Raw genomic sequence first — 16,899 nt, forward strand, 5'->3', positions numbered from 1 at the left:
GGTGCAAATATCCCTCATAAATCATTATTGACCATGTTTCCCTATGACTAATATTTGATTCATGTCTTCTGTAGCCTACCACACACCTAATACTGTTCACTGTGTAATACGTTTAGTGTTTTTTTTAATTACCCACCTATAATTGTATCTTGAGAAGTCAACATTGAGACTTCTTCATTGTTTTTCTTGAAAAAGTAAGACCACTATGAGGGTAACTTGCTCTATTTCTGCGTTTTCCCATTCATATAGCTTAAATGCTGCTTGAGCTTCATTTGCACAGGTGGAGAGAGATGTGTGTGTTTATGTACATGTCTCTCTGTCAGCTGATGTAATTTGGTAAATAAGACAGTTAGGACCAGTTTCCTGTATATGAATGAAGCCCAGCCCTAGACTAAACACAAACTTAAAAGAACATCTCCATCCGAAAAGGTTTTAGTCTACTAAGCTTAAAGGAACCGTATGTAGGATTTTGGCCAAAACTGGTACTACAATCACTTTCAAAATACTGTAGAGCGGTGTAGGGGAGACCGGGGCTGGTTGGAACACTTTTCACTCTCGGTTATATTTCTCCGTCTTACAATGCGTTGAAATGGTCAAATTGTGATTAACTGAAAGCTTGGGATCTCAGCTACAAAATGTATACATTCAATGTCAACAAATGATCCCTTGTTTTAAGTTATACATGATTAAAGTGGTGTTGTGCACGTGTTCCAACCTGCCCCATGCACGGGGTTGGTTGGCACATGTAGTCGGGGTTGGTTGGAACACCTATGTTATAGTCCTTTGCAGTACTCCTTTTGCTTTTGTTTGAAGTGCTCATCTATATCACTACCTGTAGGGCTTTGCTGATTTCTTTTCTGTGTTTTTATTCAGTAGGGCCCACCGTCAAGACCAATTTGGTCCCTACCGATTTTTTTTTACTTCAAATGTTTAAAAATGTCTGAAATGCTTCCAAATGTAAAACTATGTTCAGTAATTACAATAACAATGTTAAAATAAAGATTGATGATGTTTTTATGTGTAAAATACAAAGTTTATAGATTTGTCACAAAATAGCCAAAGAGAATGTATGTGCCAACCAACCCCAAAATCAGTGTGCCAACCTGCCCCGCCCACATTAGGTCAAACTTTTTTGCACCAATGCTGTTAGCCTGCTAATATCGGTCACCTCAGGTTTTTAAACTTCATTTTAAATTGTAGATGAGTCCCCTAGCAATCAATTATAATGAATATTTTTTATATATCCCTAACTATTACCCTTCTAGGATGTATTTAGTGGGAGGTGCATATTCTAAGTTTTGACACTACAAAATCAAAAAGTTGTTCTCACCTAAAGGGTTAATGACCTGGAGACCAGTTACATACGTGAGTTTACTCTACTCAATAAGGCCGTCAGTTTAGTGTTGGAATTTTGTTGCAGCTCCCTCTAGTAGCCTGGATATTAACAGTGTCTCAACCTGCCCTTGTTCCAACCAGCCCCGGTCTCCCCTACATCGCAGATGTGGTAACTAGAGCAGAGCTGGCAACCCAGATGCCGAAACATACTGACTTTGTGATTACTAGATAGGTGGAGGGTGGCGGATCAGGCTAAAACACAAATATGTAAACATCAACATCAGTTGAGGGCTGCAACTTCACTTTTTTAAATGACGATATCCTGGCCGGACTACTGTTGTCAGTGATATAAATATTTGAAATTAGCATGATTTCCTAATGTCTAGTGACAAATCAGGGCCATTTTATGATTAATTGAATTACATTTTTTACATACGGTTCCTGTAATCAATGTCTGGGAAACTGGCCGTAAAGGTGTAAGTCTGGCACTGTTTAAGCGAGTGCCACAGTTGAGATTCGTATGGGACATTTGGGGATTTGGACGGGCGCACTGTGAGGGTGCTGTGAGAGGCCTTTGTCTGGGAGTGCAGGTTGCAAAAGGCACAGTGTCTCAGGGGGGATATCGGGCTTATATCCATGATCTGTAGCAATAGGTTTCAGCTGTACACATGTGCACTCACACACATTAGAGTCATTGTGTTACAATAGCTAGGGAGGATCTGATTCACTGTTAGATAAGGTTTCTTCAGGGATGTGATTATTGTCTGTTCATTAGGCCCAAAGTGAACACATGTAAGCAAAGATAAAAGTGTAAATTCAACATTAGGTTTGTTGATACAGTATTATTCTTACAATATGGTTACCACATTGTAGCTCAGTGACCTAATAGGCTGAAGTTCATTAAACATATTTACATACTATATCAATGTTGTCACAGGCTAATAACTTTCATTAGTTTTATGTTGCCAGGTTATTATTCTAACAGTATCCATTGTGGTTTGGGTTCCTTCAGCAACAATTTAATTATCATGTACTTGCACTAGTCACACAAGAAGTATTTGAGCCCTAATTAAAATGAAATACGGGAATGGTAAAATATATATTTATTGAAATAATCAATGTCAAGCTTTTGTGTCATATAAACCAATTATGTAAGCTACCAATAAGAGACATTTCTGTTTCTTCCTTTAACGTTTGGGTCTTTTCTATTGTATTCCCAGCCTGGCTAAAGTCAGACCACATGCACAGTAGTCCAGCTCAGTTACCACCCTGGCAGTGGCCAGAACAGGCCTCTGTGTACTAGGCTGGTTTCTAATCAGGAACAGCAAAGGTGTTTTTTCCCCCTGCTCGTTTCCTCTTCTTTATCCTGCTGTCACCTGTACAGGTCAGCCCTGGAGCAGCCCACATCAGGTTACACCTTCTGTTTCAAAACAGCCCTGCAGTGAACAGGCCCTGGTGAAGACGTGAGACCCAGCCCAAACATATCCAATTAATTTGTACCATTATCATCTGGAGGCTAAGATTAAAATAGCAAGGCCGTAAGAGCCTTTGTGAATGTGTGCACATCAGTCTGTCTTTATTTATTATGTAACACGTGCTTCATCTGAAGAGACATTGGCTACATATTTAAAACCTCTGATGTGTTACAGATCAAGCTTTATTTTTGAGTCTTTTATTGACTTCAGTGTTTACAGGAAAGCCAGTGTCCATCTGTTAGTGGAAACATTCAAAGTTCAGTTGTTTTCTGCCTTTGTTGCAGTAATATGTTGATATTTTAATACATTTTTAATATATTGATTATTTAGTGCAATAGTTTGTAAATAGCACCGTATAGAAATCTCTCTAAAAAATAAGGCATTAGGTATTTGTGGATGACCAAAGAATGTAAAAAGATCATGTTTAAGTCTGTGTGGGTGCCAAATGCTTTAACACATTTTCTTTTATAAAAAAACCCTTTTTACGTCATGAGAGTGACATACAGTCATTGTATACAGTATATTGTCTTGTTGCGTAAAATGTATGGATAGTATGGATGTGGTTATGCAACAAAAACTGTGGATTTACAGTTACTCATTTGACATGTCTATCCTTCACAAAGTTTTTATATAATAAGAACAGTATCTAAGGCAAAAAAAGAATCACATTTTAGAGAGCAACAACTTTCGACTCCTCAGGACCACAACAACAAAACAAATCTTTAGTTTTTCCTTTTTCTGAAATGCATTACATTGTTAAGTCAGAGTCAGGGAATATCAACTACTACCCAGACAATCAGACGGAACAGTGAGGAATGCTTCTGTTAACACCAGAAGAAGACAACACGAGAAACACAATCTCCCATAAAAAGAAAACACACAGAGGAATATACCACAGGGGCCGTAACACCACGGACAAAAAAGGGCAATAGAAATTCAATCACTGTTTTTTTTGTTGTTGCTTTGGATGCAAAGGTGAGGTCTCAGGTGTTTGAGTTAGCTACGGGGGAGAGGGCAATGGCAACACAACTACAGCGGGGGGAGGGGTGGGGGTGAAATGATTCAGTCATATCCCATTCTATTATATGTGTATTTTGATTACAGTGGTTACAATGGTTGGACCACACTATGTTATTTTAAGACATGGAAGTGAGAATCTACTGTAAATAAGATCACCGGCTGTGGTGACTATGTTTGGTGCAATAGCTGCCAACTGGAGTTGAATGAAAGAGCTTAGGGCCTTATAGGAATAGAATAGATGAGCGCAAAAAGGATTAAAGACTAGCTTGTGCCTACCTACCGCATACAGCTGTACCATCATTTTGCAGTGGATTCTGGCAGTGGAGGAATAACATGCTCATGATAAAATCTGCCAAATGAAAACATTTCACAAAGGTAACATACATTCCAGTGGACTGTTTTAAATACACACTCAACAAATATTAATACAAACATGTAACAGTTACATTAAATAGCATGGTCTCATTTAAAAGTTCTAAATGTTCAATATAAATAACAGTCCCATCACAGTATTCATGGGTTTCATTAGGTCCCTTTCCACAGGTGTAGCAACTTAAGCACCTTAATTATCAATGCAGACTGCATGGTGCTTGATTAATACACCTGTGGAAAGGGACCTGATGAAACCCATGAATAGTGGCTAAACCACAGCTCTTGAGAGTGGCCCAGTGTCCAGCCTGGTCAGGGCTCCGTGTCGGGTATGTTCTCCAGAGGGTAGAGCCCTCGGAGCTTGCGCTGGAGCTCCGCCTTGGCCAGGTCTGCCGAGAGACTCTTGGCCATGCGCTCGGTGGTGTGTTTCATGCTGCGGGCGGCCTCTATGGCCTTGTCCAGGGTCCGACTGATGTCCTCATCCTGGGGAAGAGCAGGGGGAACATCACACACACACAATTTCCCACGCAGGTGCCATACTCATGATCTAGAGACTTGTGTCTCAACGCAACATCATAGACATTCTATATTGTATATATATTATATTAGACAACAAGACAAAGACAGCAAATTGTGGTCTTGACTCTTCAAATTTAATTTACACATAGGACAAACTCTAGTGATTAAGGGCCACATCTAATGGCCAGATCTCACTACCTCATCATTCAAACTAGACAATCCAGTGGATGTTTAGTCTTTGAGAACAGATCCAACCTCACTATGGCATACCAGACAGTAAAAAAGGCAAGTTGTATCAACCAGGCTTAGAGGCATCACTTGCCTTGCTGTTCCTGTGCTTGCCTTTGGAGCTCCGGGGCCGGGGAGAGCAGAGAGGCGAGGCCGGGTTCCGCCGGAGGAAGACGCAGCCTGGCAGGAGGGCCGAGTCCGATTGGGTAGAGCACCTCCTCTGGACTGGAACGGAGTGGGACTGGCCTTCCAGCACTTTGAAACTGAAATAATGTGAGGGATATCACACTGATTAACCTTTATACTGTTTATCATTCATTATAAGGGGTCCAATCAGAAAAAAGCTGCTAGATCCCTATTGTCTTTCTAAGGATCAATAGGGGTCTAGGGTTATTTTTCTGCCATAACAAGGAAAGGTTTAATTACCCCACTCTTGGGGGCACTACAATAAACACGTTTGCAATCTGGGTCATATCTCAGGATCAGTAAGAAAGTTCTGAAAAAATATTCCTGAAGAAATCTATCTAACTAATCTATTATATAAATACATCTTTGTGTGCTCCGGTGAACATTCTCTTTCTCTACATAATCTAATGTAATGTTGTCCCGGTCTTTACAAGGTGAGCACCTTTGTTGTTTCCACCATGATGTATTTCAGGGCTACCAATACAGTCTATGGTACTACCAAACCCAGTCCAATTCTAGTCTAAGTACAGGCTAAGGTGAAGGGAGCGAAGTATAGAAATCTGTAGTACCCAGCTGGAAGACTGCAGGAGGAGGCATAGTTGACCTGACGCAGTGGCCTCTGCAGTGGCTGCACAGAGCATGTCATCTCCCTGTCCTTTACATACACATCCTCCATCCCTTTGGCTGAAGACAAGAACAAAATGTGTTGTTGGAAACAATGTTATGCCTTATCAAGTTATTATTGCATAATTGTTAAGCCAGCCAACACTCTTCTTACCTGGTGACAGGTAGCTGGTGCGGTAGGCCTGTCTCTGACTGGTGTCTCTGGTGGAGTCAAAGAGGGGGAGTTCTGGGGACCACTGTCTATCCCCTGACAGAGAAGAGGACAGAGGGGTCACCTCTTACATGAATCTATGACATCTATATAATTAATTTCTTAATGGTGCAATGACTTGTTTAAAAGGATAATGATGAACAGTTCAAAGACAGTTGAATGAGTTTAAAAATTATATGAAAACAAAATTCTCCTGTGATGTTATTCTATATCCAACCAATAATTTACAATTAGCAATAAGAATACAATAAAGAAGTTCTGCTGTTTTAGAGAAACTTATTCAGGTAAGTCAGTCAAAAAATGCCACAAAATGGGCACCACACAGGGCCCTCTGTCAAATAATACGACCCAGTACAAAGCCGCAGTCGTACCAGTGGACGCGCTGATCTGGGATTTCCTCTGTGGGCCCAGGAAGCCTGACGTGCTGCTGCTGAGTGACTTCTGCAGATTCCCACTGAGGTCTGAGCCCCCACTGTCTGTACCTGGTGCCCCACAACCAGCACACACACACACACACACACACACACACACACACACACACACACACACACACACACACACACACACACACACACACACACACACACACACACACACACACACACACACACACACGCGCAGGGATACTGTTACAATACTCACTGCACACTGCTTTAGACATGCCTTCTGCTTGTCTACTGTGGTTAGTGCACAACCTATTCAATTAGGTTACACAAGGAGGTCATTTTTAGCATTCCTTTGTAATGGGCTACTTCCTCATGTTGTCCTTTTTGTGTTATGTTTCATCGAGTGAGAGTTCACTGATACTTAACTGACCAATGGCCATTCTCCAATATAATTACTGCGGTTTCCCACTGAAACTTCTGGGAGCCCCACTTACAATGAACTGCTTCACGCAGTCATATTTATTTCATGTTTATTTTTTTCTAATCTACCAATGGTTTAATGATAAATAGTTCAACTATCAATGATTTAATGAAAAATATATAGATTAGAAAAATAAAAATCTGCTGTTGGTTAAAACCTTTGCTCTTGCTTTGGTCCATATCTGAAGAAATCCAGTCATCCACCTTGAGGGAGCCTGAGTTGGACTTTGTGCACCTGCTTTAAAAAAACAATAAAAAAACAGGTATCATCCTAATGTGCATGGAAGCAATTATTCATGTGTCTCTCCACAAGTCTTTGTGGGACTCTCTGAAGCTGTATGCTTGTTGTAGTGGAGTACATCTGTTTGAGTTGTGTACTAAATGAAGCTGATATGCTTGTAGTAGAGTACATCTGTTTTAAGTTGTGCACTGAATTAATGAGGCTGTATGTTTGTTGTAGCGTATACCTGTTTGAAATGTGTACTGAATGAAGCTGTATGCTTGTTGTGTAGAGTACATCTGTTTTGGGTTGTGTACTGAATGAAGCTGTATGCTTGTACTGCATACCTGCTGGAGCTGTACTGTCTGTAGCAGTGTGCCTGTAGTGTACCTGCTGGAGCTGTACTGTGTGTAGCGGTGTGCCTGTAGTGTACCTGCTGGAGCTGTACTGTGTGTAGCGGTGTGCCTGTAGTGTACTTGCTGGAGCTGTACTGTGTGTAGGGGTGTGCCTGTAGTGTACCTGCTGGAGCTGTACTGTGTGTAGCGGTGTGCCTGTAGTGTACCTGCTGGAGCTGGGCCGGTGATGACCCCTGGGCTGGGCCTTGGGCCTCCTCTCCTGCCGGGGTCGGGCCTGTGCCAGCTGGGCCACCTGCTTGGAGAAGTGGGGCAGGTGGGAGAGGCGCTCCTCCAGCTCTCTCTTCAGGTTGGCCACCTCAGACTGCAGGGTCAGGATGGCCTCGCTGAGGGACACACAGAGGGGTAAGCACTGCCATCATGTTAGCTACCTACCACAGGGGACTGATATACTTCCGTAGAACTCCTTAAGCATGTATAAGCATTACGTATTTAAATCAGCTTTCAACTATTAAATTAGATTTACTTATTTAACTAAGTAGCTGCTTAATTAATAAAATGCAAAATGTCTTGGGAAGTGACAAACCTATTAAGCAAAAATAATAAAGAAATAAAGTATAAACTAAACCAAAACTGTATCACAGTTCAAATTTCAGCTGTAATTGAAAGCTTGTTGAGGTAGGGAGTGATATCACATGATATGGCTGGCAGACTCACTTGTGGCAGGAGCAGACGTGGAGCTGGGTTTCGCTGGGTGGTAGGGTGCCCGTGCCAACACTGGCAGGTACACGTGAGAAACTGGACACACGGCCTTCCCTGGTCAACTGAGTGAGCTGTTCAGAGGCAAGAGTGGCACCTTCTGGAGGGCCACATAACACTTTAACATCACACAAAAACATTCAGCCTACTTATGTCACAATATTGAACTGAACAGCTCAACATCTCACAGCTGACATGAAAATAGATATTCAGAAAAGAAGGATGTCTTTGCAGTATGCTTAGAAAAACAATGTCAAAAGCTAAATTACTGGTAACAAATCAGAAAACTATTACTGAACAACTACTATACAATTCTTTTGTATGCAAACAGCACATATGTACATTAAACTCATCTTACTTCTTAAACTCATACCCATCGTCCAATCCACTTCATACCTTTGAGAGGGTTCACCCCACCATCCTGACATGAGATTGGCCTGTCCTGTTGGCATCTCGTCAGCCATTGGTCGGTTCCGGTGATGCGAAGTGGCTTAGGGCGGTGGATGGTTGCCGTATTGATGGTGGTTTGTAGGAGGGAGGCGGACACTTCGCTGTCGGAGCCACTCATGCTGAGGGGACTGCAGTGGTCTAAGAGGAGCTGCAGCCTGCAGGACGACACAGCACTTTCACTTATCTACTGAAGGCATTCATTCATTTGTACGTTTGTTCATTCTTGTATACGTTCGTTCATTCATTAATTCCCTGTTTCATTCATTCATTCATTCGCTCACTCACTTGTACACTTATCACTTTATTGACAGGTTGCTATTCATTCAGAAATTAACTTATTTTGCTAAATGGTTGTGAGTGTGGTGTCCAACATGGTAAAAGAGAGTGGATTCTGGTGTTAACAAATGTTTCAAAAAGTTATATATAATAACAGAAGAGATCACAATAATATACACCATGTTTCTGCAGTGTACTTGGCCTGCAAAAGTAAGAGTAAGTGTCTATGAACATTCATGGGGCATATTCCAAGTTCGTGGTTTAGTGACAAACCTGGGTAAGTTAACGCAGAGTAAGGGGTAAACCTCCTAATAGCAGAGCTGTATGGCTTCATTCTCCTTACAAAACAATGCCATAGGGCTCTTGTTGTAGGAGGATTACCATTTACACTTACCCATGTTTGTCACTAAACCATGTACTTGGAATACCCCTCTGATGTGAGATCTCATTTGCGTGTGTTGCACTCTCTGTGAGTTTAAGTGAAGATGGCAGTGTTAGCGCTACTCTAAGCTCACCACATAGATACTAATTTGTCATGATTTGTCTCCTGGCATTCAGCTGTCCATTAATCTGGTCATTTCCACCATTACCACTAATAACAGAAATGGCCTGTGTTGGCAGGAAGAGATCCAGGTCAACAGAGGGCTCATTGTGCTTGCATGACCCAGGATAAGAGTTGGGCACGTGGACCTCCTCTCTGTGAGGGCATGTCTGTGTGTGATAATGGGCCAAGTGTGTCTCTTTATCTGCAAGAATGTGTGCTAGTGTACCAGTGGCAGTTGGCCTGAATATGAGAGTGCATTCCTAAACATTTTTGCAAGGCTGTTTTACCACTATACTGTATGATCTTGAGTGTCTTCACTATATGAGTTTGCGTCACTATACGTGTGTGTGTGTGTGTGTGTGTGTGTGTGTGTGTGTGTGTGTGTGTGTGTGTGTGTGTGTGTGTGTGTGTGTGTGTGTGTGTGTGTGTGTGTGTGTGTGTGTGTGTACCTCTCCGTGTGTGACTGTGGTTGAGACTGTTCTGAGGTTGGTCTGCTCAGGTCAGTGCTTCCAAACCCACTGTCAATCTCTGGACTCACAGTCTTCTGAAATGTTCAAACACAATATCTGTGTCACCCCGCCAGTCTATTCACATAACATAGGTTACTCAGTTGAAATTAACATAATGTGTAAACATGGTGTAATGACATGAAAGTGTATTGTGTGTCTTTATACCTGTGTTGTTCTGCATGAGGCATCACAACCATCATTACATGTGATATTATGTAACTGAGTTAAACTATCCTGCTGTTTACCCACCCATGGCTTCACACACTGAGGTGTACATTACCTGTACAGAGCTCAGAGCCTGGTCCAGGGGGTCTTGTGTGTTTCCATTTGAGAAGGAGAGAGCTCCACCTAGTGGCCTCTTGCTCAACTCACACACTGATTTAAGTGACTGCTTCAAACCAGGGCTGTGGTAGAAGATGGGACAGGGATGAAAGATAGAAAAAAGAACACCAGATGCTGCTATTGCTACATACTCATCATCAATAACACTCAAGTGTTCCAAAACATTAGTTAATAGCATGCTTAGCAGTGTGAATTATACATTTGCAAGCACATAAATATACCTGCATAAAGATAATAGAACAGAGTTACTCATGTATTTGCAGTGCAGAGGCGTGCTTAGATGTGCACATGAACTTGATCATGCAGTTTGCTCCAACATGTCTGATTACTGAGTTCAGAGGGAGCAGACTGTTCTCTGTAAGTTCTCTGCACTTTTTTGGATGCAAAGTGAAACGTTTCTAATCACAAACTGCTTCTGTTATCTTCCTGGGGCATGTTACAATGTCACTACACAATTATGCAAACACATGCAAAGGCTCTGAGGTTACTCTATCGGCTAAGCACAGTGCAGCGAAAGCCATTCAGTTCCTTACCCCACCGAGTCCCACAGCCTGTCCTCAGTCACAGAGCACACGGAAGATGCCAGAAGTGTGCCGTGGTCCTCATCCTCCGTTGGAGCGGGCAGGCTCTCTTCCTCTTCATCAGTGGGCAGTGTATACACCAGCCTCTCCAGGGATGTGTCTGAGTACCTGAGTAAAGCACAGCCAGGTAGGAAGAGAAAGACACAGCAAGGGCACGGGCCGTTCTCGTCACAAGTGAAACCTACACCGACTCTGGCCCAGTAACCCTATCGCCCCACGGGAAGGACCGTCGTGTGCCTGCTAACAGGGCACGCTCTCAGCTTTCAATGGCGGCAAACATCTTTACTAATATTAGACAAGGCATCTGATAGCTCACTTGCATGCATTGGAAACTCTATTCATAACAAAGAATTTGACTTTCCTATGTTTACTAAACTCTATTCACCGGCTTGTTTTGCATTGTTTCCCCCTGTCTCCTCGTGCTTCCTGGACACTAAACTGGTGGAGCCAACTGTTAAAAAGGTCAGGGGTTCTATTCCCAAGAATCGAACATATTGATAAAATGTATTTGTGTACTGCAAGTTATTTCCGATAAAAGCATCTGCAAAGTGAATAGATGAACTTGAAAGCTGTGTTAACTATGGTGAAACACTGAACGCTAAATGTCTATCAACATACCCTGTGTGCCCTGACCACAGTAACTGATATTAACAGCACCTCTGTGTATGCTTAAGTGTTGAAATAACTGCGTACTGTAGACTGATGCTGCTGTCTCCTGTGATGTTCAGCGCTGAGCCTGCTGATGCTTGTCCATCTCCACCGCCCCCATTCTCCTGCACACACTCGTCAACACTTGTGGAAAAGCAGGGCTCCATCTCCTGGAACATGATACCATTAGGACAAGAGACTCACAGCAACCCACAAACAAGCAGCTCTATTCATCTTTCCAGCCTTCAGCCATGCATGTTTGTCAGGCAAAAAAAGTGGGCAAATGAGCTAATGTGAAACCTGATGTGTGAGTGATGTTGATGTTAGTGATGTTAAGGAGGGTTAGGATGTTCAGACGGGGGAGTTCAAGGGGTCGAGAGAGAGGAAGTGAGGAGCCGTGCAGCAGGCAAGTGTGTGGGGTTACCTCATGCAGCGGTGGCTGGGGGGAGGGCGGTGCAGGGGTGGAGGTCGAGGGCGGAGGGGAGAAGCTCTGACAGACGTTAGTGTCTATCTGCTCTTTAACGTCCTCCAGGAGCATGCCTATCCTGAATATCTCCCCCTCCACCTGCCTTTCAACAGAACCATGCACACAAGACAGCCCACTGAGCTCCACAGACACCTGGATAACTCTCATGATGTGCTGCCATTGAGACCACTGCACACTTAAAACACTGTGTTATCCCTTGCTGATTGGAACAAGGGCTTTTTAGTCAGAGATAATATCTCTAATAATATATTATATCATTAATAAGATGAAGTAGGAGTTTTGCTTTAATTGACATGTTTTTAGTTGCCAGTTAGTGGCCAGTAACCCTTACTTGTCTGGGTCAAACTCGCCAGTGTTTCTGGCAATGCCCATATAGCTACGCATCTCCAGAGCCCTGTGTTCTTCCTTCTTAGCCATGTAGTTCCTCTCCAGCTGATCCTGGGCATCCGTAATACTTTTAAAGACCTGAAACAAGCCAATAATCCAATTCATTTAACAATGCAAACTACTAAACATCTGTGGGTTAGAGTACTAACATCAATAAAAACATCATTTGTTTTCATATCAGTTCACTGATTTCATATCATTTCATATTTGTGATCATATCAGTTTGGAGTAAAGTGTTGACATTACAGCACAATCAATTCAAATGTGGTAGTAAAGATGAAATCACCATTTGTTGTTCCTCTATACTTATAGACATCGTACTGACTCCATTTTTGAACTCTGCAACCTGTGAAAAGCCAAAAAAATCTCATTAGTTTATAAATAAAAATATTATATTATGAAATTCTTGCTGATTTCAATTCAAATCAATGTTTTCAATCCACTAATTTACCTTGACCCCAAACTGACTAATAATAGCCATTAGTTCAATAGTCATCTTTTCCCCTTCACTCTGTTCCTTTGTTTTGGTGGGAGGGGCTGTGCTTGGCTCAGGGGCAAAGTCCTTATCAGACCCTAGAAGAAAAAAAAAGCATAATATAAGCCAAAAGAGATCAAATACGCTGACTTTGTGTCTTTACCAGACCCAGTGTTGACCACAGTTGTTAAATGTTTCCATATTGTGATTTTGAAAAGATTGAGCCAAGTGTTTGAGAGTTCTACAATGTCTCTAGCTGTGGTGAAGGTGATGTCATGATATGTTCCTTATGTACCCCAAACACATCCTCCTTGGTGTGGCACACCATAAAATACACATGAGTCATAAAAAACATGAGCCAACTTTAGGCTCAACCAGACTCTGCTTGAGTGCACTAAAGTCTCTTCTCAAGTTTCTGTTATGAAGGCTGCAGCCATGAATGTAACATGGACCTAATGTCATTTGACACGTCAGCCTTCCTCAACACGGTTTCCGATTCTCTGTCATTTGTTGTCTGGGATACATTACAGAATTTCATACAGAAGGGAAAGAGGAAAGGTGTCATGCCTTTTTGATGAGGTTGAGTGGATCTCTCAGTATCTTCAAATTTACACAAATCTATCCCAACCCCTTTGACATCTTCTTCTTTATCAGAGCAGTTTGTCTGAAGAGAAGGTTCACAGCGTGCTTGGATCTATTTATGGAAGTACATGATTAACAGTCACATATACAAATATCTTTACTATTGCTGACAATATAAGAATGAACCACTGGTCACAGGTCATTTTAGTGTTAAATTTAATCCATGGTTTGTTACTGTAAGATGATTAAAAAAGCTTACATTGGCACCCAGCCTCATTTGATCAATTAAGTTTTCCGCTTCTGCATTTTTGGTGACCAGCATGTCATATTCCGCCTAGAATTAAAGAATATGTAACACTTCTGACTAGACACAGGCCTACAATATCAAGTGATTTATTTAATGCTACTGCTTACATTATACAATATAGCATGTTCGAAACTCATTTCCCAATGAAATATCTATCAAAAATGTTCTGAGAAAAACTGCTCTGTGATGCTTTTCCCTTCCAGTTTCATCAGATAAGGGGAGCTCTTTACAGTGCACACAGGTCATAACAAATAAATAACAAATAAATAATGAGGTAAGGAGGGTGTAGATTTGCATTAAGTCTCATCAGGAAATGTGAACATATTAATTCTGACTACTTACCTGCAAGTGGTGAACGGACCCCTGACACATCTCCTGCTCTCTGAAGAAAAACAGCTTTTCAGGAGGCGGTATGGCATCCTCCAGTACCCTGCTGATCACGTTCATGGTGGCCATATTGGAGGCTGAGGACTTGGCCAGCATTCCTGGAGAGGACTGGGCCCTCAGGATGCCTGGAGAGGGGCACACAGACCTCACGGCACTGCTGTCTTTGGGGATCTTGACCTTGGGTGGCACCTTGGAAAAGTCTGGTAGAGGATAGTGTACCTGCCCCTGTCCGTACTTCAGCTCACTGAAGGACCTGGTCCTGACTAGAGGGCATCTCTGGATGGAGTCCTCAGCATTAGCTGGCTGGGGACTGCTGGATCTATGTCTCAACTCTGGGGAATGACGCTTGCTCTCAGACCCTGAGCTTCTCTCTGACCCAGGGCCCAGTTGACCGCTAACATCCCCTTGCTCTAACGTTTCTAAGATGCCATCTCCACTAATCACTTCATCTTCTTCTTGGCCATCATCTCTGTCTCCATTACTGAGACCAGACACAGCCTCCTCTTGGCGTGGGACGAGCTGAGAGACCATGCTCACCACTGTGTCATCCAAGCTTTCCATCAAGGAAACATCTGGAAGAGTCTCGGCATCTATGAACATGGTGGCGTTCAGCAAATGCTCTTGTGTGAAGTGGCGTAGCAAGAGGTCTGAGATCAAAGTGCCTCTTACATGTTGAGGTTTGTTTGATGTAGGAACAGCCTCCTCTGGCTCTCTTTGATCAGTACACCACTCTTTTCCACCAGCACTGTTTACAAGAGGACCATCAACTCCAGAATTAGGCAACTGACTGTCCACAATATTTAAATCCGTGGCAGTTTTTTCACTTATATTTTCACAGTTGTTCATTATTTGCTCCTCTTTATCCGAAGTCTTTCTTTGAGCATCATTAAGATAACCTTGTTTTATCAGGTCACCATCATATGGAAGATCCTCTTGGTCTTCGTCGCTGGTGTTCACAGGATCGTCATCATACCCCCACATCTGCTTTCTCTTAGAGCTCATAGGAGTTTTTCCTGCTGTTCGGGACAGATATGTTGCGCTGTCTTTAATGCTACTGCTGCCTGTCCCAGATCCACCACTGGAGGTGGTGACACTAGTTTCAGCAAATTCCTTATCCTCCTCATCAGAACTGTCCAGTTCTGTGTTTTCTTTTAAAAAAATAAAAAAATAAAGAAAGATAAGAGAGAGGTTTGATCTGTCAGGTGTTAGGTGTTTAGGTGTAAGGACCGAACAAGAAGAACCCTAGAGACTGCACCCCAGAGACAGAGAGAAGAAGGAAAAGGTAAGTTTTCTTTATTGAATTTGTTTGATCAAAATACAATAAAGTCAGATGAAAATACAGTAAAAATGTAGATGTTAGTAGTTTGGTATGATGTGCAAAGCATAACCATGGATGCCTGTGCATGTCAGCACAATGCACATCTTTGTCATTTAGGGTGAAAGATTAGGAATAAAACAAATATCTTGCAACCTGAGAGAAAATTGTTTCACCATTATAAAGGACTTTTAACTTATCAGGTCCAGTATATCCAGTGATATCCATCAACTTTCTTTCTTAGTGTACTGGAAATCAGAAGATCACACAACCCTGATCCAATACTTATATACTAGGGTCTTACCACTGATTTTAATGCTGGACTCTGACACTTCTGAGTCTTGATTGAGGCAGATGTTGAAAGAGCCAGGTTGCAGATCACTGAAATGCAGGCTGTCATCTTCACTTATGTCCACAAATATACTCTGCTGAATGCACCTTTCCCACAAGATTGAGGAAGGCCTCTCCTCATCAACCTCTGCCTCGTCATCTAGGTTTTCTGGTGCTCCCTCCATGCTTCGTCCTAAGGCATTTCTGGAGGCTGTGACTGAACCTGCCTCTTTGTGTTTGCAATTCGGTTCTGTAGGTGTTGGTCTATTCATGTCTTAGCAACAGAGAAAGGTAAACAGAATGGGGGGGGGGGGGGGTAGTAACAATTATTGAGGGATATGCATTGTTCTCTCAGAATAGTATTTAATGTGTTGGTAACTTGTAGCCTCTCCAAAGCAATCATGTGCAAGAGCTAGGCTACTCCTTAATTAGGCTATAGTACTGTCTCCTGTAGCCTGTCATGCATGTGTCCTGGTATGACATAAAAAATGAGCTACAGTCAGTCAGTGAGTGCTACAGAGAGACAAACTTAGAATATATCACCAAAATGCATCCATTAGGCATTATAACTTGACAAAAAGGATATCGTGGACCTAAGCCTATACATCAATTACAATTTAGCCTACTACTTATGAAACCGCAAGCAATCCGGCTAAGTTAAGTATCGATAAGGTAGGTAATGCATGCAGCCAGCCAGCCAGTCAACTTACTTTGAAGTAGTTTAATGGAGTTTCATATCCAGAACAACTTCGTGACACCTGCTCCATCCGCGTATTTCATGTAGCCTAACAAAATGACCAAGCAGCCAGGCATTTTATTTTACTACTAACTTAAACTCGTCTCAAGCCACAAGTGGATGTCCCTACTGCTACCCTCATCAATAATACAGCATGCTCTATCGCTGAACGTCTGGACAAGACATGAGATAGGTAAAGCAACCCGGGGAGGAGTTTGGTTGCTTAGGTAACGACATCATTGAATTTTCTCTGCATTTTTGAAGAGCGAGGCGCTCTAGAATTTTTGGTTTTATTGACATGTTTGATTAGCCTGGGAAACGCCAGTTATTAATGCATTGTGTATTTATAATTTCCCACACTTACCCTACAATGCATTT

General features: G+C 42.2%; 2 protein-coding genes across 2 annotated transcripts; both read right to left on the bottom strand.

Annotated features, from left to right (window-relative positions):
- Nucleotides 1–3,024: 3,024 nt before the first annotated feature.
- LOC143133895 (uncharacterized) lies at nt 3,025–11,780 on the bottom strand. Its single transcript, XM_076293835.1, has 13 exons — nt 11,561–11,780; nt 10,820–10,975; nt 10,225–10,348; nt 9,885–9,979; nt 8,562–8,770; nt 8,124–8,265; nt 7,616–7,792; nt 6,992–7,071; nt 6,339–6,449; nt 5,911–6,003; nt 5,702–5,816; nt 5,041–5,209; nt 3,025–4,682 (listed from the first exon to the last, which is right to left on the bottom strand). Exons 1-13 carry the CDS (start codon nt 11,692–11,694, stop codon nt 4,512–4,514), a joined length of 1,776 nt encoding a protein of 591 aa, XP_076149950.1. The 5' UTR covers nt 11,695–11,780; the 3' UTR covers nt 3,025–4,511.
- Nucleotides 11,721–16,681, bottom strand: LOC143133384 (protein AKNAD1-like). The gene is made up of 9 exons (XM_076293149.1): nt 16,496–16,681; nt 15,760–16,059; nt 14,096–15,288; nt 13,706–13,780; nt 13,432–13,558; nt 12,841–12,962; nt 12,676–12,735; nt 12,334–12,467; nt 11,721–12,084 (listed from the first exon to the last, which is right to left on the bottom strand). The coding sequence occupies exons 2-9, from the start codon at nt 16,055–16,057 to the stop codon at nt 11,778–11,780; spliced, it is 2,316 nt and encodes a 771-aa protein (XP_076149264.1). The 5' UTR covers nt 16,058–16,059; nt 16,496–16,681; the 3' UTR covers nt 11,721–11,777.
- Nucleotides 16,682–16,899: the final 218 nt, after the last annotated feature.

This window comes from Alosa pseudoharengus, unplaced genomic scaffold (assembly GCF_046254945.1).
Source record: "Alosa pseudoharengus isolate Yale_2024_CS ecotype anadromous, Long Island Sound unplaced genomic scaffold, YU_APseudo_1.1 YU_APseudo_1.1_scf_2, whole genome shotgun sequence".
Classification (NCBI taxonomy): Eukaryota; Metazoa; Chordata; class Actinopteri; order Clupeiformes; family Clupeidae; genus Alosa; species Alosa pseudoharengus.

Coding starts and splice junctions, on each gene's coding strand:
- LOC143133895 (XM_076293835.1), bottom strand. CDS start 11,694: ATGTTCCAGGAGATGGAGCCCTGCTTTTCCACAAGTGTTGACGAGTGT. Junction 6,450..6,991: donor GGACCAAAGCAAGAGCAAAG/GTTTTAACCAAC, acceptor GTGGGGCACCAG/GTACAGACAGTGGGGGCTCA. Junction 6,004..6,338: donor CCAGATCAGCGCGTCCACTG/GTACGACTGCGG, acceptor CTTCTCTGTCAG/GGGATAGACAGTGGTCCCCA.
- LOC143133384 (XM_076293149.1), bottom strand. CDS start 16,057: ATGAATAGACCAACACCTACAGAACCGAATTGCAAACACAAAGAGGCA. Junction 12,963..13,431: donor CACTCAACCTCATCAAAAAG/GCATGACACCTT, acceptor TTTTTCTTCTAG/GGTCTGATAAGGACTTTGCC. Junction 12,468..12,675: donor GTATAGAGGAACAACAAATG/GTGATTTCATCT, acceptor GGCTTGTTTCAG/GTCTTTAAAAGTATTACGGA.